General features: G+C 52.7%; 1 protein-coding gene across 2 annotated transcripts in view; it reads right to left on the bottom strand.

The window, feature by feature from the left end:
- Positions 1-21,719, bottom strand: part of MAP2K6 (mitogen-activated protein kinase kinase 6) — a 48,468-nt gene extending 26,749 nt beyond the window's left edge. For both annotated transcript variants that reach the window (XR_014855546.1, XM_085077379.1), the window contains exon 1: positions 21,459-21,719. Coding sequence is in view for 1 of the 2 variants with exons in the window: in XM_085077379.1 (XP_084933505.1) it covers positions 21,459-21,474 (16 nt within the window). In the remaining variant the exon portion in view is untranslated. The remainder of the gene's footprint in view (positions 1-21,458) is intronic.
- Between the last annotated feature and the right edge of the window lie 2,491 nt (positions 21,720-24,210).

Below are 24,210 nucleotides of genomic sequence, written 5' to 3'. Positions count from 1 at the left end.
AAGGAAATAAGGAAATAAGGAAATAAGGCACAGGAAAAGCATCTTCAAACGGATTTTGCACGTGGAAATCGAGACACAGAGATCCACCAAACTGCCATTTTTAGGGCTGAACTGTCCCTAGGAACACTCAGCAGCTGCCTGCTGACAAACCCCAAGGCTCAGCCCTTCACCCTGCTGCAGCCACACTGGCACAACCAAAACCAGACGAGAAAAAGGCACAAATTTTCTCTGTTATTTCCTCTTTAATTTTTGTCCCTCGTGGCTTTGCTTGCTGTGCCTGAGCCTGGAGAAGCTGCTCTCCCTGGCAGGGTGCAAATGAACCCACTGGGATGGAGCTGCTGTGAACAGGACCCAGAGCAGGTTGTGCAGCTCTCAGTCTCACTGTGGTTCCCCAGTGGTGGCAGCAGAACCAGCCAGCTTAACACCAAACCCAAATAAACATCCCAAGCCTTTCCTCCTGCTGGTGAAATCAAAGCTGCACTTTGGGGAGTTTATTTTCCTTGTCTCCTCTTCACGGAACACAATATTTTGAAGCTTTGCCATTTTTTTGGAGCACAAGCTGTCGGTGTGCTCGAGCTGCCAAGGCACAGGCACAGTTTGAACGTTCTTTGGGGTTTTCTTTTCAAGAAAGGAAGAAGCAACGAGATGGAATGAGACATGGATTTGAGGATGGCAGCAGGAGGGATGGGGATGGGAACTGCCATGGTCAGGATGTGCACCTGCAGCACCCATGGTTATTCAGTGAATTCTGGGCTGAAATCAGGAGATTTCGTGGCTCTCAAACAGATCAGGCCAAGTTTCTGAGCTGCTTTTGTTCCAACATGCAAAGCACTCCTCTCTTCAAGCCTCTGGGGCCAAGGTCTGCATGGTTTGCAGGAAAAATCCACAATCCTGAGCACAGCACTGCTCTGACACCAGAAATCCACAGCAGAGCCACCCCAGCAGGCTGCAGGAACCAGGATCCCCTTCAGCCCCAAAATTCACAGCTCACACGTGCTTGAAAGACTTTTCTCCCCCAAGGCAAACACACTTAAAGGGCTTTTTTTTTAGGACAAAAAAACCCTAAAAAAACCTGGAAGTCTCAAGATCAGTTCTGTTCAAGAGGAACTGCCAAGCAAGTGTCTTGCTGTCAAAATAAAATCTCTCAGTTTGCCAGAGCAGACACCAGCCTGGGGAGATGATTCCACCTAAAACTGCACAGAAAATCATCTGCTCAGGAGCTCCAAATGTGGAGGCAGCTTAATAACACACAAAATTGGATGTTACCTGTTCCATCCACCAGCAAACCAGTATTTTCCACAGCGTTTTCATGAATCATTACTATTTTTAGCTTTGCTTCCTGGACAAAATCACCACATGTGTTTATCTGCCCGTCTGTGTCCCTCCTGAGCAAAGCCACCAGCCCTTCTCAGCCCCACCTGACAGAGGAACGGAGCTTCTGGAGATTGCAAATCTGAGCAAAGCAGGTGACTCCATGAAGGAGTCTGAAGCACAAAAGCCACCCAGGAGAGGCTCCAGGTATCCACAGACACCAAAATAACAGCCCAGGGCTCAATCCTGAGGCACAAACCACCAGGGCTGAGAGTTTTGGGATGTGCAGCAAGGAAAGCCCCACTGAAGCATCACACACAACACACAGTTTCATGTGGCTCCTTCTGCAGATGGTGGCTCAGCAGATGGCATTGTACATCTGCTCCCCAGCACCCAAAAAAACATGTAATTTCTGTGTAAAACACTCCTGGAGCCTTGCTGGTCCCTGAGCCTTCGAGCTCAAGCTTATTTCAGAGCTCTCCCTGCAATCTGGACATCCACAAGCACTCGACTCAAAAGCCAAGTTTTAGGAATAATTGAGGGGGAAAACTCAAGCCTGGTTTGGAGAGATGCTGAGAGACATCTCCAGACCCCAGTTTTGATTCAGCAAAACTTCCAGGGTATCTGTGACATTAGGCACAAGCTGAAATCTACTTTCTTTTAGCAAAACTAGTGAAAACTGAACTGAGTGGTGCTGGAGAAGGTGCCACCTTCACAAAGCCCTCCCTGCAAGGGCACTGCTAGATCTCAGGAGGAGAGGGAACAGCCTCAAGCTGTGCCAAGGGAGGTTAGATCAGGAATCAGAAGGAATTTCTTCCCCAGAAGGGTGGTCAGGCACTGGAAGAGGCTGCCCAGGTGGACTCACCATCCCTGAAGTGCTCAGAAGACACGAGGATGTGGCACTTGGGATGTTGGTCAAGGTGGGATTGGAAGTGCTGCCTTATGTTTGGAGTCAATGAGCTTGGAGAGCTTTTCCACCCTTAATGATCACCTGATTTGCTGGTTCTGATGAACCTCCTGTGCCCCAACAGTGACCCTGCTGGCTCCTGCAGGCTCTGCCTGACCCCACCAACCCAGAACCAACTGCAAGCACGACTGCAGCAGGAACAAGAAACCCTGACTGAATGGAAACACATTAAATACTTCCCTGTGAAGGTCTTAAACCCAATTCCTGCAGGAGGGGAGAAAAGCACATTTCCAATGGGCTTGTTAACCTCTTCCCAGCAGCACTGGCAGAGCCCAGGGATGGATGTTGTTAGCCCCTTTAATTCAGGCAGTGTTAAACACCAACGCTGGAAAAACACTGAAACTTCAAAGTTTCACAGCGAAAAGAGCAGAGAATAACAAAGAAAGGCAAGACAGAGGAATTCTTGCCTTTCCCACATAGGCTGGAAGTGAAAACAAACTTTGACTTCTGAAGGAGAATCCCATTGCCCAGTTTTTTCACTGCAGTCAAAAACTTTTCATGATATAATCCAAACTAAATGGTTCCTCGCCACAAAAAGCTCCTATTTCCTTCAAAGGATATTAACTGGTTCTGTCTTCACCACAATTTATTATTAAAGCTGTGTTCAATAGCCATGTAACAACATTTCCTTTCAAACAACACTCTTTAGCATATAACTTGCTGGTAAAATTTCACAGGCTGGAAATGCCTCTTTCTCCCGTTTTTTTAGGAGATAAAAGCGGCTCATTTACGATTCCTCCCAAGGATTTCTTGTCTGATTTCTTGAAAGATTTGGAAAGCTAAATGATCTGCTTTTCCCCTATCAGCTGTACCCGTTGGGTGAGAAAAGCCCAGCCCCAAAAATGAGGGCAAATTGGAAATTTTTGGTGTTTTTCCATGGAAGAAGAGAGAATTGGTAGCTCGTGGGCAGCTCTGAACCACAAGGCTCCACAACCAGTGTTGTGTCTGATCCTGAAGTGCAGAGGGAAAGATCCCATGGCTGTGATTTAGGAGCAGAACTCCAAACCCAAATGGTTCTTGTAAAACCAAGGAATTATTTTTGTGTGTCCCAACCACCCTGGAAATGCCTTGGTCTGCAAGTGCAAAGGGCATCTCTTGTCCCCAGCTCAGCTCCAGCCCACATTGCAGTTACAATGGTGGGTTTGATGCTGTCAAGGAGAAGTTTAAGTCTTGCAGGACACCTGGAAATAGCCAAATCTCAGAGAAATTCACTCAATAACCCTCCTGGACAGAAGCACTGAGATATCCCAAAGCTGCTGCTGGCAGCCAGGGCAGAGCAGGGTCACCAACTGCTGCTGCAGGTGATATCTCAACCTCATTTAACATCACTTCCACAAAATGACCAAAAATTACCAAAGAAATGAAAAAAAAAAACCATTTTTTGGCTTTTGGGTTTAAATGCCTGTGGGACAGACCTGCAGGTGACAGGGATTTGGTGACTGGGGTGAGGCAAAAGGGAAATTCTCTCACCACAGAGCTTTAGCCAAACCCTAATTTCTGGAGAAAACCAAGAACCAGGTGTTCATGTAAGCACCAATGGGTCCGAAATCCTCTTTTCCAACACCTCATTGAGCCACAAAAACAGAATTTAATACACAAGAGATGTTTAAAAGCTGCAGAGGTTTAAACCAAGGGATGGGATGAGGTGGATTTGTGCTTTATTTCTCTCCTTGAAATCTCCCAGAGCTGCTCTCTCCTTAGCCCTGCCAGGAAGTGCCACTGGCTGCTCTTCCATCACTGCCAGGAGCAACTGGATCTGCTGGAAGCAGCTGGAGATGCTCCAGGGCTGCTGGTTTGTCCCCTGAGCAGAACAGGGATGTTTCCCTTTATCTGTGCCTTCCCTCAGGGCTGCTTGTAACAACTCCTTGGAAACGGCAAACTTGAGATGTGTTCCCTTAACAACATTGCTGGGCTGCCTGGGGAGTGGAGCTGAGCCTGCCAGGGCTGTGGGGCTGAGGAGATCCCAGCTCCAGGCTTTTCTCCTCTCCTTTGGATGCCACGGAGCTGCTGGCACGTTTGGTAGCCACTGGCACAGTTGGTAGCCACTGGCTCATCCAGGTCTGAGCACGCCATGGTGTCCACACTGCAACTCACACCTTGGTGTCTGAATTCAAGCGTTGTTTGTTTTGCTTTCTTTCACCCAGGAGTCAGGTCAGGAAGCAGGAAAGGCAAGAGCACTTTTATGGCTGTGGTGAATTTTTCCAGTGTGTATCAGCACGGCAGGAAACCCTGAAACACTGGCACAGCACACCAGCAGACGGTGCTGCATTCGTGTCCTGCTTGAATTCCCGAGGCTCCTGAGGAGAAAAGCTTGGTCTGGCATGGCCTGGGCACGGCCTGGGCACAGATCCTGCAGTGCCCACGCACCAGCTGATCCCAAACCAGCTCCTGACACTGCCAGCAGCCACAGCAGAATGGGAATGCAAGTCACTGCCCTGTCCCGAGGGTGGCCATGACCAGGACCTGTCTGTGTCAGCATCCAGATGTGTCCAGGACCTGTCTGTGTCCCAGCACCAGATGTGCTTCAGCACCCAGACAAGCCCCATCACCCAGCTGTGCCCCAGCACCCAGCTGTGCCCCAGCACCCAGCTGTGCCCCATTATCCAGCTGTGCCCCAGCACCCAGCTGTTCCCCAGCACCCAGCTGTGCCCCATTATCCAGCTGTGCCCCAGCACCCAGACATGCCCCATTACCCAGCTGTGCCCCAGCACCCAGACATGCCCCAGCACCCAGCTGTGCCCCATTACCCAGCTGTGCCCCAGCACCCAGACATGCCCCAGCACCCAGACAAGCCCCATTACCCAGCTGTGCCCCAGCACCCAGCTGTTCCCCATTACCCAGCTGTGCCCCAGCACCCAGACAAGCCCCATTACCCAGCTGTGCCCCAGCACCCAGACGTGCCCCAGCACCCAGCTGTGCCCCAGCACCCAGACATGCCCCAGCACCCAGCTGTGCCCCATTACCCAGCTGTGCCCCAGCACCCAGCTGTGCCCCAGCACCCAGACGTGCCCCAGCACCCAGCTGTGCCCCAGCACCCAGCTGTGCCCCAGCACCCAGACATGCCCCATTACCCAGCTGTGCCCCAGCACCCAGACAAGCCCCAGCACCCTCCGTGCCAGCAGCTGCCCCAGGGTTTCTCCGTCGCAGGGCTGAACTCGCTGCTCTGACTCAGCCCTGCAACCTGTAATAAACCCGGGCAGGAGAGGCTCCAAACCAAAATAGCAGGGCTGTGCAGGGAGCAGGGCGAGGTGCACCCGGTGAACCTGGCAGCCTTGAGCAATGCAGGGTTTGTGTGTCCCAGGCCCTGCTCTGCTCAGGAGCCACACTCCCCACTGCTGGCAGCTGATGTAGCTCAAACAGCACAAACAGCACACAGACAAAGATCTCCAGCTCTGCTGCGAGGTAAAATCACAAGGTCAGGGCTTTGAGCCTGCCTAGGACTGGCCTCCAGCAGGAGAAGCTCTGAACAGCACCAGAAGAAAACACTGGAAATGAAGCAGAGCAGAGAGCTCTGCAACAAGGACTCCAGCAGGGTTAATCTGTGGCTCCTGCAGTGCGGCCACAGAGAGAAATGTCACCAAACTCTGCAAATATCAGGACCTATTTGCCCCCCTTTCAGTAAGCTCTGTATTTCAGTAATTCAATTTTGAAGGTAATTTCCTGATTCGGGCTAATCTCTCTTATTCTGCCCATTTTCCTCTTAACACACCCTGCCAAAGGGCTGCAGGCTGCTGGGTTACTGGTGTCAACACTGAAAGTAGAGGGATGCCATTTCTTCTTGTTTATCTGCACATTTTGGTTACGAGAGTCTGTCTGTCACTCTGATAAGAGTGCATTTCCAAATCTTATGAGAGTTCAGACCTTCTGAGTGCAGAGCGGAAGAGACTCTTCGATAGAGATCAGACCTGAGGTCCTGTGCTAAACCATGTCCTGAAGAGGGGCTGCAGGGACCCTGGGGAGGGGACAGGGAGCTGACCCAGCTTTGGGACAATTCTGTGCCCCCTGGAATAAAAAGTGACCCCCCTGCAGCTCCTGCAGGGAGCACTGGGATAACCACATGCTGGAGCCACCATCCAGCAGGCTTTGTGGGACACCAGCAGCCAGTGTGGAGATGAAGGCTGCTTGGCTGATGGAGAGGATGCTACAGGAATGGGAGTTTAGGATCCTTTGTGTCCTGAGGGAGTCACTGACACCTCACTGAGCTGTTTCATGGCTTCCCACACTGCCTTGGCCACTCCATCAGCAGGACCTTGCACGTCACTTCCCAACTGGGCTCTGCCACGATGTGTTTCCTCCAGCTCATTGCAGAGATGATTGCAGGAAAACCAACATGAGAGGAAATGGGGCCTCCAGTGCCCAGCAGAGCAGCAAAGAGCAGCCACATGCTCCCTCCTGATGCCAATGGGGAGGTGACAACAAATCTGGCTTTGCCAGATAATGTCCCTTCCCAGATAATGTCCCTTCCCAGACGATGTCCCTTCCCAGACGATGTCCCTTCCCAGACAATGTCCCCTCCCAGCCCAGACACAGCATCTCTTCCAATCTGTCAAGAGAACACTGCAGAGCCACCCGTCCTGCTCCTGCTGAGCTGGTGCCAGCACCATGCTGGCATCTGCAGATGTGACAAGGCCAGACAGAGCCCTCCCCTGCCACCCTGCACTGCCAGGCAGCCTTGGCATCAGCAGCTTCCCTTCAGACACCAGCTGCCATGCAAAGCAGCCCCAAATCCATCGTCCCTTAGGTGCTAATGGGAGATGGGAGATAGCAGCCTTGATGGGAGATGGGAGATAGATGCCTACAGCTTGCAGCACAGGCCACAGGAGAGCTGAATATTCAAAATTCTGTTACAACATTTTGGATGAACTCATCTGGCATGTGCAGCCAGCTGCTCTGAGTGCAGTGGCCTGGGGGAAAGGGCACAGCTCCTCCCAAAGGGCAGCACCTCAGTGCAGACAGCAGCACCCTGCAGGAACAGCACCCAACTCACAGCTGGTTTCAGAGAATTCACCCACCTGGGGCTTGGCTGCCCTGAGCTGACCCCAGCAGCAGCCCTGGGCATCCCAGCAACGCTGCTGGATCTCCCAGGAGTGCAGAGTGGCAATGCTCAGCTCTCTGCTGGCTCACCCCAGCTGCAGGAGGACAAGACAGGAGGAGGTGCTGCTGGAAGGGATGGAGCACAGGGATGTGCACACCCCAATTTCAGCTCCAACCCCAACCATGGCTGTGGGTGAGATGGAGAATCCTAGGACATCCTGTAAGGATCTCACAGATCCCAGGGCTGCACAAGCCTGGTTTGTCCCCTCTGCAGTGAGGAGCTCAGGCAGAAACACTGAACTCTGCTGCCCTGGGCTCTGAGTCACATCCACCAAAGCAAGGGATGAGGATGCTGATGGATGTCTGCAGCTGCCTAAGGATCCAGTTCACAAAATGCAGAACTCCATGCTTTGTCCATGCACCCTCCCATCTCCAATATAGCCTGGTGGGCATCCTTTTGGGACCAAAGCCTCTTCCTTCTTCTCACCTTTTGCTTAACTGTTTTTCCACCCAGCAGCTTGATCTCACAGCTGGCCCAAGCCTCCCTTCCAGTCCTTCTCTCATCACACTGATCATATGCCCTCAAATCCTCCAAATCACTCACAGCTACACGGTGGGGAAGCTGCAAGAAACAGATGCAGCCAAGGTTCAGGGAAATCCCACTGGGGTCCAAGAGGTGCCCTACAGGACTTGGTTTTCTGCTCCTCATGGCCATTGGAGCTGGTTGCATCCCTTGTGGCTTCCAGCAGTGAGAAGGCTGCATCCTCCTGCTGCTCTGGGAAAGATGTGCTGGTGATGGAGATCCCATGGAGCAACACAGGCCATCTCCCTTTATCCCCCACGTCAGGAGAAACCCCAGCAGAGCAGCTCTGGGCAGTGAGGGGATGGAGCAGCACTCCCCCAGTCACCAGCACACCATAAATCACATTTTCCCTCTGCCAAAGCCCACTGGCTTCGCTGCCTCCTCATCCCAGAGCCTGTTTCCTTTGCTGCTTATCTCAAAGTGGGAAATCCACAGGAGCTGCAGGCCAGGGAAGCTGTCAGACAAGAGCCTCCAGCCCTCACCAGGGTTTTTTTCCGAGGCACTTTTCACTTCGCTGCCGCTTTGTCTCCAGCCCTCGCCTGCCTGCTTGCAGTGGGAGTTTGCTGGAATCCAAACTGGAGAAAAGCTCTTGGAATCCACCCGGGGAACAAAAGGGCTTTTGTGCAGGAGGATTTGGAGGACGAGGCTGCTTTCGCTGCTGTTACCTCCATGTGTGTTTTCCCCGTGCCAAGGAGCACCTGCCTGGGTGAGCAGGAGGTGGATGGGAGGAGGTGGCACAGGAGGGACACAGGAGGGACACAGGAGGGACACAGGAGGGACACAGGGGACACGTGGGCAGGGGCACAGACACCTCCCAAAAGGCAGCACAGAAAGGCTGAGAGCTTCCCAAATATTCGCACATCCAAGCTTTTTGCCCAGTTCTGCTGCTGGAACAGAGGGCAGGGAGGGCTCAGCACCCTAAAAAGCCTCCCCAGGGACTCTGCCATGCTCCCCAGGGGTGAGGGGATGGAGTTCCCACAGCCAGTGGGTGAGCTGAGGGGATGCTGTGGGTTCACCCATGAGCTGGGCATCACCCCAGTACTCGGGGTTTTTTTACTTCCCTTTCTCCACCAAGATTTCCCCTCAGAACACCTCAGCGAGTGACCACAGGGCTCCAACCAGCTTCCCACGTGCATCCCAAGCAGGCAGCAGCAGTTGTCCTATATTTAACATAAAGGCAGATACTCCATCTGCCTCAGGCACAAGGGGAGCAGGATTTGCCTCAAATCCAGGAGCCCCAGCCCAGCCAGAAACTCTTCTGTACTTCCCAAATCTGCTGTTCCCCAAAGTGAAGCATCCACCTCATACAATTATAGACTATCCTCAGCTGAAGGGACCCACAAGGACCAACATGTTCAACTCCTTTCCCCACTGCTCTGCAGAGCCTCAAACCCCAATTTCTTCAGGGTGACAAGATGCACTCCCATCAGACAACCCCCAGACACATTTTTGCTCCAGGTCTCTCTCCAGCTAAAATATTGCTTTTCAGGTTTTTAACGTGCTTGGTGCAGCTGGGATTTTCTCCCAGCAGATCTCGCAAAAGGGGTTTTGAAGCAGCAGAGTGGGAGCTGAAAACACCCATCAGCTCCTGCCTCTGCCCCAGAGGTGCTTTTGCAGGATACATGTCCTGGTGGCATCACCCTGGAATAAAATCCAATCAGGGCAATACTGTTGGAGGTCCAGCTGGATTTCTGTTACTGTTGGAGGTCCAGCTGGATTTCTGTTACCAGGGGCTCCAGGCAGCCACAGGAGCCTCATTTTACTGAGCACAGATTGGATCTGTTCAGCATATTGTAAATTTGGACATCTCAACTGCATTGCTATCAGACATCTCCTGCTGATGGCTCTGCATGGAAAGCTTGGGAGTTATAATTTTCTGCTCATGAGTAAAGACACCTTGGGATAAAATGGGTCATTTATGCTCCACAGAGAGAGCACTGCCCATTGATTCAGTCGTTCTGGGAGTTATAAAATAATTCAATAACTTTCAGAGCCAAATGGGAATACCCATGGAAACAGAGGAATATGCCACAAGCCATTAATTTATGGCAAACCCTCACTTTCTGCAGAAAGCCCTGATGAGCAGGAGGGCTGTGCTCATCCACTGCAGGTCAGAAATAAGGTGGCAACCTTGCCCAGAGTTTTCCTGCAGTATTGAAACACCACAGCAGCACTGGCAGAGATCTCCTTCCTTGCATTTTGTCATGGGGAATTCTTGCCAAGGTTGAGTCAAATATTGTGATTAAGTTTCAGCATGGCCAAGGCTTTGATCCAGCTGCCTTTGTGCCACACCATCACACAGCTCTGCTGCTATTCTTTAATGATTTAAGAGCTTACTTGCTTATTTTGATACCTAAACTATCAAAGATGGTGTTTCACAGCTCTGGACAGTGCATAAGGGAGGAGCTAACTCCTGCTCCCTCTGCTGGCAATGCCCCCAAGCAAACATGTAGGTCCTACTTAAAAACACAGAGGAGCACCATTCCCAGGGAGAAGCCACGGGAATGGCAGGACAGCCAAAGGCACATTCCCTCCAAGCCATGGCACCACACAGGGCTCCAGCACTGCAGCTCTGGGCACAACCTGCCCTCCCTTACTGCCCTGTCAGCAGCAGGAGCTGCTCCAGGAAACCACAGAGAGGCACAGCTGGAGCTGCTGTGCCACCAGAGAGCCAGCCTTGGGCACCAGGGTGATCCTGCCAACCCCTCAGCAGCACAGAGCCAGCCATGGGCACCAGGGTGATCCTGCCAACCCCTCAGCAGCACAGCACAGAGCCCAGCCATGGGCACCAGGGTGATCCTGCCAACCCCTCAGCAGCACAGAGCCCAGCCATGGGCACCAGGCTGATCCTGCCAACCCCTCAGCAGCAGAGAGCCAGCCATGGGCACCAGGGTGATCCTGCCAACCCCTCAGCAGCACAGAGCCAGCCATGGGCACCAGGCTGATCCTGCCAACCCCTCAGCAGCACAGAGCCAGCCATGGGCACCAGGCTGATCCTGCCAACCCCTCAGCAGCACAGGCTGCCACAGGCAGGAGTCACAGCAGCTCCAGGCTGGGCAGGGCAAGGTGGATGAAGCTTCCAGGGAAGCTCTTTCAAGTTCAAACCCCACAGGTCAGAGAGCATGACCTTCCAGACAGCTCCTGAGAATCAAGCTGAGCTGGAAGGACCCAAAAGGATCATCCAGTCCAACCTCTGGCCCTGCACAGACACCCAACAATGCCAACCTGGCAGCCTCAGGCTGTGCCCATTCCCTGGGCAGCCTGGGCAGTGCCCAGCACCCTCTGGGGGAAGAACCTTTCCCTAAAATCCATCCCAACCCCCTGACCCAGCTCCAGCATCCCCTGGGTCCTCTCCCTCAAGAGGAAGCTGGAGATTGCTGAAGTCTCTCCTCAATCTCCTCCACCCCGAAAAGCACACGTTTGCTTGTCTGGCATATAAAGAACACAAGGCATAAATAAAGAACAAAAGCCTCTCCCCAGTTATCATGCAATTTTATCTCAATTTGGAAACCACAGGGAAGAAATCCATGACAGCACAGCACTGTGACAGACTTGTGACAGCAAGTCTTGTCCTCCCAATAAAGTATCCTTGCCACAAGTGGGTAGATTTTATTTCTTTCTCCATATGTCCACATGGATCAAAGCCCATCAGGTCATATCTCTCCACCCAGCCTTCGAAAGCAGGAGCTGAAAAGGCAAACCTCCCTTTCTGAGCCTTTCTGTCAAGCCTGAACAGAAATCCCCATGTGAGATTTGAGGTTGTAGTTCCACTTACACACACACACTCCCAAAAATGACACTGCTTTCCATGTGCACGAGGAGATAAGCAGAAATGGGAAATAAGGAGAGGAGAAATGGGGGGAAAAAAGTAACCAAGAGAAGCAGGATAACATAAATCATCAGCACAAATCCATAACGTCCATCCCACTTGATAACCAGCACAAAATACATCCCCCAACCTCGTAAATCCTTACGGGTGTGCTCAAGCCCAACCAAGCACATTCAGTCCCACTGACTCCAGCTAAAGGACCTGCATGCTCCCAGTTCAGCACGTTCACATGCAGCTTCAGGATGAAGACATGCAAAAAAAATCCTATTCAGCCTCTCTTTTAAGGGGAAAAAAAAATCCAACAGGGCCCTGCTCAGCTCTGAGTGAACCTCAGGATTGCTCCTGCTTTCCTGCCGTGGCAATGCCTTTTTAAAAACCCTTTTTTCAGCACACTGCTGGCAGCAGATGCTGGCACAGGATGGACCCTAAATGAGAGTGCTCTGAGCTCTGGCATTGTTCTGGCTCAGCACAGGAAGAGCCAGAGCAGGAATTCTCTGCTGGTGCAGGAAGCATTTCCAGCCCCTTATCAGCCAGAGAGCTCCTGATTTCTTGCAGGGGAAGTACCAAATGGTTTTGAGGGGAAGGAAAAAAGGAAGGGGAAAATGGCATAGTTGGCTCCAAAGGAAGCTGCCTGGTGACATGAATGGAGCTGAAGTCATGCTCTGAGATAGCCCAAGGTGCTGCCCAGCTCAGGTGGCTCCAAGGGACATTGCCAGGGCACATTTCCCCTGCTGTCACCCCACAGAGACCTGCAGAGGTGCAAGTCTGGAGTCCTTCTCTCTGCCAAGCCCTGCAAATTCAGCCTCAGCTGGTTTCTTCATTTCTTGGCTCCAGAAAGCAACTTGTTTCTCATCACCTCTGCATGCAGCATCTGTGTCACCTGTGTCACCCCTGCCAGCTGCCAGGGGCTATTCTGGGCTCTCCTTCTAGTTCTGATGCTGCTTTGGGCTGTGGGATGTCCTTCCATGCAATGCACGAGCTGGGCTTTGGGTTTATTTACAACACTGATTCCTAGGCAGGAATCCAAATGTTCTGTAGAGATCCTCCAAGTTTTATTAGCAATGAGGAAATTACTGGTGTCCTTGGGAAAGGTAGGGAAGGCAGAGGCTGTGGTATTTGCCTTTACTTTTCCCAGAGGGTCTCTCCCAAAGGACAATTCCATGCCACATTGCACAGCTCTCTGACTACATAAGGACCTCTAGATACAATGGCTGTCTTGGCTTATTGCATAGATATCTGAATAAGTTTACCATTATGTTCACTATTTGATCAGATTTTCTCCCTTGTTTCAGCCAAGAACTCCTAGTCTCAGCCTAGTTTCTCCTGGTAGGTTGTTAGGGGATTGTGGTTTTCATCTCTTAGGAGTTAAAAAGCAGAAAAACACTTTGGAACAGGTCAAAACCCAACAGTATTAAAGCATTGCCTTTCTTCTCCTCTAATAGGCTACTCTGACAACCCTCTGCTTGTTAAATGAGAGAAAAATCTGTGGGCATGCAGTGAAGGTCAGTCCTGTGGTTTTTGAAAGCATTTAATTAACACGGTTAAGTACCAAGGGCTGCTTGGGAGGGAGCTTTGCATGAACCAGCAGCATCTTCCTCCTCACAGAACAAACCTGCAAGAGGGCACTGCCTGCAGATTGATCTACATCTCCACATCCCCAACCTCAGTGGTGCTCAGGTTCAGGTGCAGCAGCTCCCCTGTCCTGCTGCTGCTGCCAAACCTGCTGGGAATCATGGGCAGAGCTGTGTCTGCACCTCAGAGCCAGCAGAGTCCCAGCTGGCCAGAGCCTGACCCCCTTCTGCAGGGCTGGGGTGACCTCCTGCACCCCCAGGGACCTGCAGGGCTGCCAGAGCCCCGTGCTGTGCTCTGTACTGCTGCTGGAGGCATTTTTGTCAAGTGCTTAAACAAATCTACTTAAGATGTAGCTTAGCCCAAAGGGGGTTTGGCATTTGGATGACAGCAAAGTCCCTGTCTCTCTCCCTCCAGCTATTCTCAGCTCCTACAGGTGTTCCCCTCCTCGGCTAAAACTCCAGTAAATATCCCATATTTGTGCTTTCACCCTGGGCAGTCACATGCACAAACCCCACAGTCACAGGCTGATAGTTCCTTTCCAAAAGGTCACAGCAACAGCTGTTGGAGAGAAGAAATCAATCCCAGTCCTCACAAAGCCACACTGGGTTTTATTTCTTCATACTTTCGCAGCACTGGAGACCCTAATTGCAGGCAATTAAAGCAGCCCTAGGAGAAAGGGCTGTGCTGAAATCCTAGCTGGGAAGTGTGGCTCCAACCTGGGGGCAGCTGCCAGCGCTGGAGAGGTGCCCTGCAAGGAGGAGCTGTGCCCAGGGCTGTGCTGGGGCTGCACAAACCCTTCTCATGTGCCCTGGTGGGGCAGGATTGTCTCACCTCCCACATGCAGGTTTTGAGGCAGCCTGGGACTCCTGCAGGGTCTGACTGAGCTGCTGCATGGGCAGAGAGAATGGAGCAAATCCTGGGAAAGAATCACCCAGTCATGGGATGGTTTGGGTTGGAAGGACCTTAAAGCTCATCTCATTCCATGGGAGGAACACCTTCCACTATCCCAGGCTGCTCCAAGCCCCAGTGTCCAACCCCAATGTCCAGCCTGGCCTTGGACACTGTCAGGGATCAGGTTTGGGTTGGAAGGGACTTAAAGCTCATCTCATTCCATGGCAGGGACACCTTCCACCATCCCAGGCTGCTCCAACCCCAATGTCCAGCCTGGCCTTGGACACTGCCAGGGCTCAGGGGCAGCACAGCTTCTCTGGACACCCTTTCCTCCCAGGGAACAATTCCTTCCTAATATCTAACCCAAACCTACTCTAAAACATTAGTAATCCATGCTGGTTTTGCTTTTCAGATGTTCTCTCCTTCCCTTGTGCTGCCAGCTCTCTGGGAAGGTTTGTCTCTGCTGCACTGGGCTTTCCATCACTTCAGAGCTGTCACAACAACAAAAGACTTTTGAGTCATTTTCCCCATCTGACCTTGAACTACTGAAGAAGCAATAAACATTGGTAAGAGGAACGATAACACAGAGCAAAGCTGTAATTTTTCTAGCTTGTTGCCTGAGTGTGAAATGAGTGAGACCTGCAGAAAGCAGGGCAGTGAGGAGCTCAGATGAGCTCAGGAATGAGTGCAGGATGAACCCAAAAACCACGCCTGGCACTCGCACACAGCAGCCACACGACGCTCTGAGGCCATTTGGCACTTGATAAGCGTTTCTCATTGAGTGCAATTACATATTTTTGTTTAGAAAAAGCTTCTCCTTCAAAAGCAGCTCCCAAGTCCGTGCTGATTCAGCCTTCATTAAAGGCCTCTTCTTGCAGACACACTCAAGTGGTGACTCCTGCACTGATTTTCTATTGCTGCCTTATCTTTGGCATCTCATCTGCAACTTCTGGGTTTTTCTTTCTTTTTTTTTCTTTTTTTCATTTTTTTTTGCCCCCACTGTTTTCATCTGAATGCAGTACAAGTGGCTGCTGCTCGGGGCTTCAGTTCTCCTCCCCATTTTTGATCTTGCCTGGGTGAAAGCTAAGAAAACCCAGCCTTGGTTATAAAATTGCAGGCTAAGTAGGCTAACAAAACAGCACCAGCAAGAAATTGGATCAGCTTTGCTCTGTGAAGTTTTCCTGCTTGAATAGGGGGGAAAAAAATGCTTTTTCTCTTACAGATCTGAAACCCTACCCCAGCTGCAGGGGTTGTTTGCACTCTGAGCTTCACATCACCTGGATTTTGCAGCTGAAAAAGCCACAGCCACTGCTCAGACAGCAACTTGGGGATGTAACCAGAGTAACTCCTACCACAGAGCATTCCCAGAGCCATCTCTGACTCTGCCCTACAAATCCAGGCTCCTGCTTCAGGATGGGATGCCAATCCAGAGGGATTTCCCAGTTTTCCATGCACCAGTGGCTCCTTGAAGCTTCCACAGAGGATGTTCAGCATCTCTCTGCACCACATCCAAAGCAAAGATGGCTCAGAAATGCTTTAGCACCCCAGAGACTTTCCTGGTGCAATGATCCCCCTGTGTTTGGAATTCCCACTTTCAAAGGATGGGGAGGTTTGAAGGATGGGCTGAATTTTGGCTGTGAGGCAAGAGAAAACCCTACAAGCAACTTCCCCTCTCCAAACTGCTTTTTACTGAGCTAAGGTCGCTGAGCAGGAGTCACTTTTCCATTCACACTTGTCAAAGTGCAGAATATTGTGGATTTGGAAGACAAAAGCAATAAAAAAAAATCCCCAACTTGTTGTGCAATGAGCAGCTATGGAATTGCACCGAATGGCCTTCACCAGTTTGCCACCCCAGACCATAATATCTGCTGTGGCACAGCTCCAGCCTCCTGGATCTGCTTCCCTGCTAACACTGCTCGAGCTGATAATGCTAATCCCTTAAACTATTCCCAGACAGGCCCTAAGGAAGGGAGCTAAGTAACTCCATGGGTAATGAAACAGATTTTTATTTTTTTTAATTATAGCTCTGTCCGTGTCTCCAAACTGAAAGAACACTCCTGCAATTTATCCAGCCACTGGAGGCTGACTCAACACTGCTCTAATGATGCTGCTGCTGGCCACACTGCCAGCCTGGGAAATGCACCCCAAAATGGGTCCCCAAAATGTGAGTGACCACACTGAGGGACACCTGAGTGCCCTGGTGAGTAACTTATACTCAGAGCTGCTTGTGCCACTCACTGCCACCAAAGCTGTGACCCAAGTGACAACAAGCACAGGCACTGTTCCAGGAGAAAATGCAACTTTTTAATCACCTTGTGTATTTGCAACTACAGGAGGCAGAATTTGTAAACCTGCTGTAACCATGTTCCATTACTGCCAACGCTCTGGGAGGAATGAAGTGCTCATCTCTCCAAATTACTGCTGTGGCTTTCATGGAGCATCATTTGCTTCACCTTAGCAGCTTGTGGATGTGTCACGGGAGAGAATTCACCCCAGAGAAGCTCCGAGGCTTTGGTGACTAAACCAACAAAAAGGAGTTACACTGGGGTGGCACTGAGCAGCCTGGGAGGAGCACTGAGCTCTTTGCTCCCTTCTTCCTGCAACTTATCACTTTTATTGCTGGAATTGCTTCCACAGCTGCTTGTGCCTGGGGAGCACCGGGGAGCTGCTGCCCTGACCAGCGGTGTTGGGACATGTTGGGACATGTTGGGACATGTTGGGACATGCTGGGACATGGGGACAGGGCAAACTCCTCCTCAGAGCAGGGCAGAGGCTCAGGGGACATGGGGACAGGGCAAACTCCTCCTCGGAGCAGGACAGAGGCTCAGGGGACATGGGGACAGGGCAAACTCCTCCTCAGAGCAGAGCAGAGGCTCAGGGGACATGGGGACAGGGCAAACTCCTCCTCAGAGCAGAGCAGAGGCTCAGGGGACATGGGGACAGGGCAAACTCCTCAGAGCAGGGCAGAGGCTCAGCTCCCACTGGCTCACCTGGGCACAGCTTGGGTTCATTCCAGACATCATCTCCAGCCAAACACTTTCTGCCCCAAGCAGGCTCTTTTCTCCCCAAGGTGGGTAATTCCTCCATTGCACGAGGCATTGAAAGCTCTTTCTAAAGCTTTGTCCCCTTTTAACCCAAAGCAGACACACAGACAGCACTGCAGCAAAGCCAAACTAATTCAACGTGGCACCCTTAAAAAAAAAAAAAAGTAATTAAAAATAAATCACCAACTGGAGCTGAAATTTGCTGCTAGCCCAGGCTTTGCTAGGCTTGCAGCTGGCTGACCGTGCCATGGCTCTGCTGGCTGTGCCCTTGCCAAGTGCCTGTGTCATGGCAGTGTGTGAGTGGGGAGAAGCTGAGGTGCTGCTGACGAGGCAAAATGCACATTGCACAACCCACAGGAGCTGCTTGCAGGTTAATCTTACACCAGCAGCAACCTGCCACCTACCTAGGGCTTAAAAAAACACACCAACAACCAACATCTCGGCTTTGCAGCTGCTCGAAGTGAGGCTGCTAGCTGGGGAAAACAAGTGTTTCCCATAAAATTGTGGTGTTTGGAATAGGTGCAGGGCCTTTGGTCAAAGTCCATGGGGTGCATGCTCAGCCAGCATCACGTGGATGTGCTGCTGGTAATCTCAGCCTCCCTTTGCAGCTGGAGCACTGGAAACTGGGTTTGCAACAACAGAGTCGAAGGTTTAGGTGTGAGATCAACAGGCAGCACTTCTTAAATAGCATTTCAATGCACTAGTTATGAATCAGGGCTCTAATAGGTACTGCTCCCCCTTCCCTTTCCTGATTGCAATGGAGAAATTTGCATGTTTGCAGGTGGTTTCTCCCATGTGGGCTTTGCCAGGGAATAATTTGCCTGTTGCAGGGAATTTGGGAGACTGTGGAATAGAGCTGCTGTCACCAGAGCTCAGATTGACAGCCTCAGACTGTGCTTGGCTTGAAATTAATATGGACTTCCGCTTTCTTTTCCCCCCTCCTCTTCCCAAATAATGTCCTATTAGTCATGACAGCCAAACAGGGTGGATTTGGGCAACAACCCAGCTTCTCCTGAGCTCCCATCAAGGCCCTCTTGGCCAGAGCAGGCTCATCCCTGAAGGTGAGCAGCAGCCTGCAGGAACCTGCTGTGCTCAGGAAAACCTTATTTGCTATGGATTGCACAGCCAACAAAAAAAATATCAGTTTGCAGCTTAGAGGAGGGAATGAAGGTAGGAACAAGCACAGGGTGATTGATTGTCTTTGACTTCAGGTGTATTTGGGATTTGGATGGACTCTCAGGGAGCCCAGCAGGGGCCAGGTAATGTGGCTGAGAATTACAAACACAATGCTGGAGGCATCTGCTGATTCCAGCTATGGAAAGGGCCAGAAGGAAAGTGTTGTTTCTCAGTTCCAGCAAGGGTTTTAACCTTTCCAGACCGTGCAGGAAGCAGATCCCCTCTGCTTGTTTGCATAGCACAGGTAGGATCCCCCTGAAGCAGGTGGGATTCCTTGCAGGGAATCAATCTTGTGGAAGAACAACTCTCCCACTCACACGTTCCCCCGACAAGCTGCATCAAAAAAACTAATCTCTGGCAAAAAAACTAATCTCTGGCAAATTCTCAGCACAACTCTGGAAAGGATTCAAAGCAGGGAGAGGGCTCAGCAGCTGGCTGGGGCTCTGGGCTGTGTGTGAGAGCTGCCGAGGAACCTCCTGTGCAGCACATGAAAGCTGATCCCGAAATGCAGACGATGCTTGCCTTCATTCATCTCCAAGAACGACACCTCTGGTGCAAACCCTGCAGCTGAATCCCCTTCCCGAGCAAGAGCTCGGCCTGAACAGCTGAACTTGGAAAAGTTATCCGGGATTGGAATGTGGGCTCAGGGATTGGTGCTGCAGAGAGCGAGCAGGACGGGAAAGGGAGTCAAGAATGATGCCATTCATTGAGCTCATGGTGTGTGGGTTGGCTGCTTCCATCTTCTCCTTTTTCCTGGGAGCAGGGAGGATGCAGAAAGCCAGTGTTGGGGACTGTGGGGGACACTGAGCAGCCCTGCAGGGCCACCAGCACAGCTCCCTGCCTGTCACCACCTCCTTACAGCCAGACTTTGTCACCCCCAGGCTTTTGGGGACAGCAGTGCCCCCCTGCCCAGCCCCTGTCCCTGCCAGGGTGTCACAGGGACCCTCCAGCCAGTGGCACAGTGCTCTGGGTATCACCGGGCTCAATCCTGCATTATCAAACCTCCTTGGCTCTTCCCATCGGAAACTTTTACAATTCCCCGCTCGGCTGGAAAAGATGACTGCAGCAAACCCAAATTAGGAATAAATTATACAACAACTTTACATTTTTTCTTTTACAAAGGAAAACTGTGTGGCAAGAGCCGTGCAGGCACCTCCTTCCCAATGCTTGCAAGGATTGTTGTGGAAGGCCACAGGCGGCTTAGTTTCAATAAATAAATAAATAAACACAACTGGAGGCAGCTCCAAACCCAGTTTGGGACCTGCTCTCATCCCCCCAATCCCAAATATGTGCGAGGGCTGCAGCATGCAGGGAGAGCCAAGCTGCAGTACCCAATCCAAGCACTTCAAAAGCTCCAAAAGCTGCATCTGCGTGGCCACTCGCTGACATATGGGCATCTGTTTTCACGATGAATGGCCGGAGCAACTCCTCCTTAAAGCTCTCTCCGCCTGCTCTTGCAGGGGCTGTTGCATTCCCGCAGCATTTTTGCAATATTAAATTCTCCACCTCCTCCCTCCCGCCCTTGCAGGGCACAAGGCAGAGCCACTCCGGAATAACCGGCGAGTTAAAAAGGCAAGAGAGAGCGCTGGTAAAAATAAATCACTGCTGTCCCCTTCCCAAACCCCCTCCCGCTGCCTCCGGGGGGCAGAGCTGCTGCTCAGCGCTCAACTCCTGCCCTTCTGCAGCTCCTCAACACTCCAGTTTGGCCCTTCTGCAACTTCGAAATTCTCAACTTCTGCAGCCCCCAAATGCTCAGTTCCTGCAGCTCCCCAATGTCCAATTCCTAGGGCTCCCCAATGTCCAATTACTGCAGCTCCCCAATGCCCAATTCCTGCAGCTCCCCAATGCCCAATTCCTGCAGCTCCCCAATGCCCAATTCCTGCCCTTTTGCAGCCCCTAAATGCTCAATTTTTGCTCTTTTGCAACTCTTAAATGCTTAACTTCGGCCCTTCTGCAGCTCCTAAATTCTCCATTTCTGGCTTTCTGCAGCTCCTAAATGTTCCTTTCCTGCCTTTCTGCAGCTCCCAAACGCTCAGTTCCTGCAGCTCCCAAATGCCCAATTCCTGCAGCTCCCAAATGCCCAATTCCTGCCCTTCTGCAGCTCCTAAATGCTCACTTCCCACCCTTTTGCAAGCCCTGAACTCCCAAGTTCTGCCCTCCTGCAGCTCCCAAACGCTCCACTCCTGCAGCTCCAGATCGCTCCCATTCCTGCAGTTCCAAGCCGCTCCATTCCTGCCTTTCTGCAGCTCCCAAATCAATCCCCAGCTCCTGCCTCGCTGCACTTCCCAAGCGCTCCATTCCTGCCTTTCTGCACGCTCCGAGCGTGCTGCTGGGACAAACCCCACCGCTGCCTCTGACCAAAAGTTACCAAATATTGAACGGGGGGGGGAGAGAAACGGGTGGAAAATGATCTCAGCGCTGGCACGAGAACAATACTTTCCCATGGAAACATAGGTATATATTTAATTCCTGCTAACTCCGCTCCAGTTTCACCTTTCATCTCCCGGGCGGACTAGTTTAAAAGTTTGCCGGAGCCCCGCACCGAGCCGGGCTGCAGCTGCTCCTGCAGCTCCGGCAGCTCCCCCTCTGCCTGCTGTGCCGTGCCGTGCCGTGCCGCGCCGGGCGATCCCGGGAGCTGCAGCGGCAGCCGGCAGGAAATGCGGCGGGAGCTGCACCGGGAGCTGCACCGGGAGCTGCACCGGGAGCTGCACCACCGGGCAGCGCGGGCGTGCAAAGGCGCGTGCACGCGCCCCCGTGCATGCACCCGCACCCGCCCGTGCACGCGCGGCTGCACCCCGCGGTTGCACGCGCAAATGCACGCACACGCACACGCGCACCCGCCCGCGGCTGCACCCGCGAGTTGCACGAGCGAATGCACGCGCGCTTGCACGTGCACGTGCACGGGTGCACGCACGTGCACGCGCGCCCGCGGCTGTTGCACGCGCACACGCGCCCGCGGCTGTTGCACGCGCAAATGCACGCGCGAATGCACGCGCACACGCACCCCGCCGCTGTTGCACGCGTGCACGCGCGAGCGCGCGCCGCTCTCACCTCGGGGCTGAGACATTGTCCCCCGCCGCGCTGGGGGAAGGGCGCGCGCACAAAGAGACTTCCCCGTGCGGCTCCTCCGGGGCGAGTTGCCCAACACACAAAAGATGCGAGGCGCGCTCCCCGCGCGGCGCGCGCGCTCCCGCCTGCGCTCGGCGGGGCTGGGGGCGCGCCGTGCCGGGCCGGGCCGGGCCGGGCCGGGGGTCCCTGCGCGGCTGGCGCGGGGCCGGCGCGGCTGCACCTACATGATGGGCCGGGGCGGCCGCCCCGGCCTCCGGCGCGCGCGGGGGGGGCGCACTGCGCAGGCGCGGCCCCGCCGCATCGCCGCATGGGAGATGTAGTCCTGCCGCCACCCCGGCAGCCGCCGGCAGGGGGCGCACGGAGCGGGCGGGGCTGTTCGGCTGCGCTGTGCTCCGAGCGCTCCGGACCGCTGCCAAGCGCTTCCGACCGCTCCAAACGCTCCCAAACGCTCCAAAACGCACCGCACCGCACCGCCCCGCTCCGCCGTGCAATGTGCTTTCCCCAAACGCCTGTGCCTGCGCGAGCAAAGAGCCTGCCTGCCCCCCTGCCTGCATCCCTGCACTCCTGCATCCCTGTGCCCCTGCCTGCATCCCTGCCTGCATCCCTGCACTCCTGCATCCCTCCCTGCCTGCCTGCATCCCTATCTGCATCCCTGCCTGCATCCCTGCCTGCATCCCTGTCACACCCACCAGCTCGTCACACGGTGGGAAGGGGCCACAGCTGTTGCTCTGAAGCTGTTGTATATTTTTGATGACAGCCCTGGGCAAGGGCAGACGGAAGTCCCAGTTTTTCCAAAAGCAATGCACTTTGCAAATGAAGAGATCCAGCAGAGGAGCTCGGTGAGCCAACTTCCATGGAGCAGGAGGTGGGACAGGCTCCAGCAGCTCCTCTGCTGATGGATCGAGTGGCTATTTCAGTTTCTTTGGCTCTGGGTTATGTTTTTATTCGATTATTCTGCTTCCAGCCATCATGGCAATGGGAAGGATAACGTGGGACAGGTGTAGTGAGGTTTGGCTTGGTCTGTCCTGTGAGAGACAAGGAGACAACGACATTTTCAAGTGTGATCCCATTAAAATTCTCATTATTTTTTAGCTCAGGCAGTGGTCAGTCCCCACTGAAGAGCTGGACAAGAGAACACCAGCCCTTCCCTAATGCTCCTAAGGTACAGGAGCAAGCTGGAAATTAAAAAGAGCAGGAATAATGAAGAGGAACCGGCTGGGAAAAGGGACACTCCCAAGGGATGCTCCCTGGAGAAGGAGCACGACAAAAAAAAAACCCCAAAGCAAACAGAAGAGAACGTGCTGGGGGAGAGAGGAGGTGAGAAACAATGAGCTGTCCGAGCAGCAGGCACCATCTGCTCCTCGGGGCCTGAATGGTGCCCCTGATATCCTGCATTCCTTTGTTCCCCGGGAACTGCAGCCTGCAGGAATTTAAAGCCAAACACAGGGCTGCGAGTTCAGCCCCATCTCACCTTTTGTCTCAATTTCCTCCTCCTCCTCCAGCAGCCCTGAACTCCCAGCACGTTTTCCCACCCTGGATCCTGAGGAGGTGGTTAAACCCAGGAGAATTTGGAATCCTCAGGGGTTAAACCACAGCACACACAAGGTGGGATGTTGGTAAAATCTCCCCTCGTGGCTTTAGCTGGGCAGGTGGGGAATTGTGAGGATGAAATGACCCAAGAAGCACATGTAGCTCATAAAAGGGTAAATAAAAATGACTGTCAGCTTGGTAATAATGAGGTTTTAGAGGCACAAATCTGGCTGGGCAGTGAGGATGGGTGAAGCACGCTCCTCCAGGAGGGGTGAGGGTGATGTTGGTGTCTGTTAACCCAAGAGGAGGACAGAGGTGGGAGAGCCAGGCAGGATCCCCCAGCCCAGCTTGTCAAAGGTGGAAACACACCAAGAACACACCTCGAGTACATACACAAATTATGGACCTCAAAAATTAGCATATCTACCCAAAATCCCCCAATAAGAAACTGAACAAATGAAGTAATTGTCCCCCCAGGCTAATTACCCCCCAAGTGAGACTCCAGCCTGGTTTGCACAAACATGTTCCAGAGAGGAGGTTCTGCCCAAGGTTGGAGCCTCTAGGTTTGAGATATTATGAATATTTAGTCTTCCCATCCTGTAGAACCCCCAAACTGAGCTAAACATCACTCTACAAGAGTTATAAACATGTGGGGCTGAGGTAAAGGGAGTGTTTGTGAAAGGCACAAGGAGAGGGAAATGGTACAAAAATGTATAAAAAGGGCATATAAAAAGAAAGGACAAAAATCACCAGGCATGGCAGTGACTCCATCCCAAAGCCAGGAGCAATAAATGCAATTCAATAAAGGCAATTCAGGCTCTCCTAGCTCTGCCCAGTCCCCCCCAGCCCAGCCCTTTCACAAGGCTGAATGCTGCACTGCCTGTGCTGCTCCTGGGGATTTCTAAATGACTCCAGCAAGGCTCCCCTGGAGCCAAGACATCTTTAAATCACAGTCACTAACCATCAGCCCTGTTTGGGGAGGGATTTCCCCTCCTTCCCAGGCAGCAGAGAAGGGACAGGACCCCAAAGAGCTGGAGCTGTGGCACTGCTGGGTGGCACTGTGCGGGTCACTGGTGGAGATGTGACCTCAGCCATCCCTTGTAAGCATTTGGGATTTGGGATTTTGGGGAGAAGGGTTTCACCTCAGGGCACTGCTCTGCACTTTGGATTTCGTTTCTCGCTGTTTTCCCCCAACTCCTCCATT

This window comes from Lichenostomus cassidix, chromosome 18 (genome assembly GCF_008360975.1).
Source record: "Lichenostomus cassidix isolate B80296 chromosome 18, HeHo_3.0, whole genome shotgun sequence".
In the NCBI taxonomy this organism is placed as follows: Eukaryota; Metazoa; Chordata; class Aves; order Passeriformes; family Meliphagidae; genus Lichenostomus; species Lichenostomus cassidix.
This window is presented reverse-complemented; position numbering and strand designations above follow the sequence as displayed.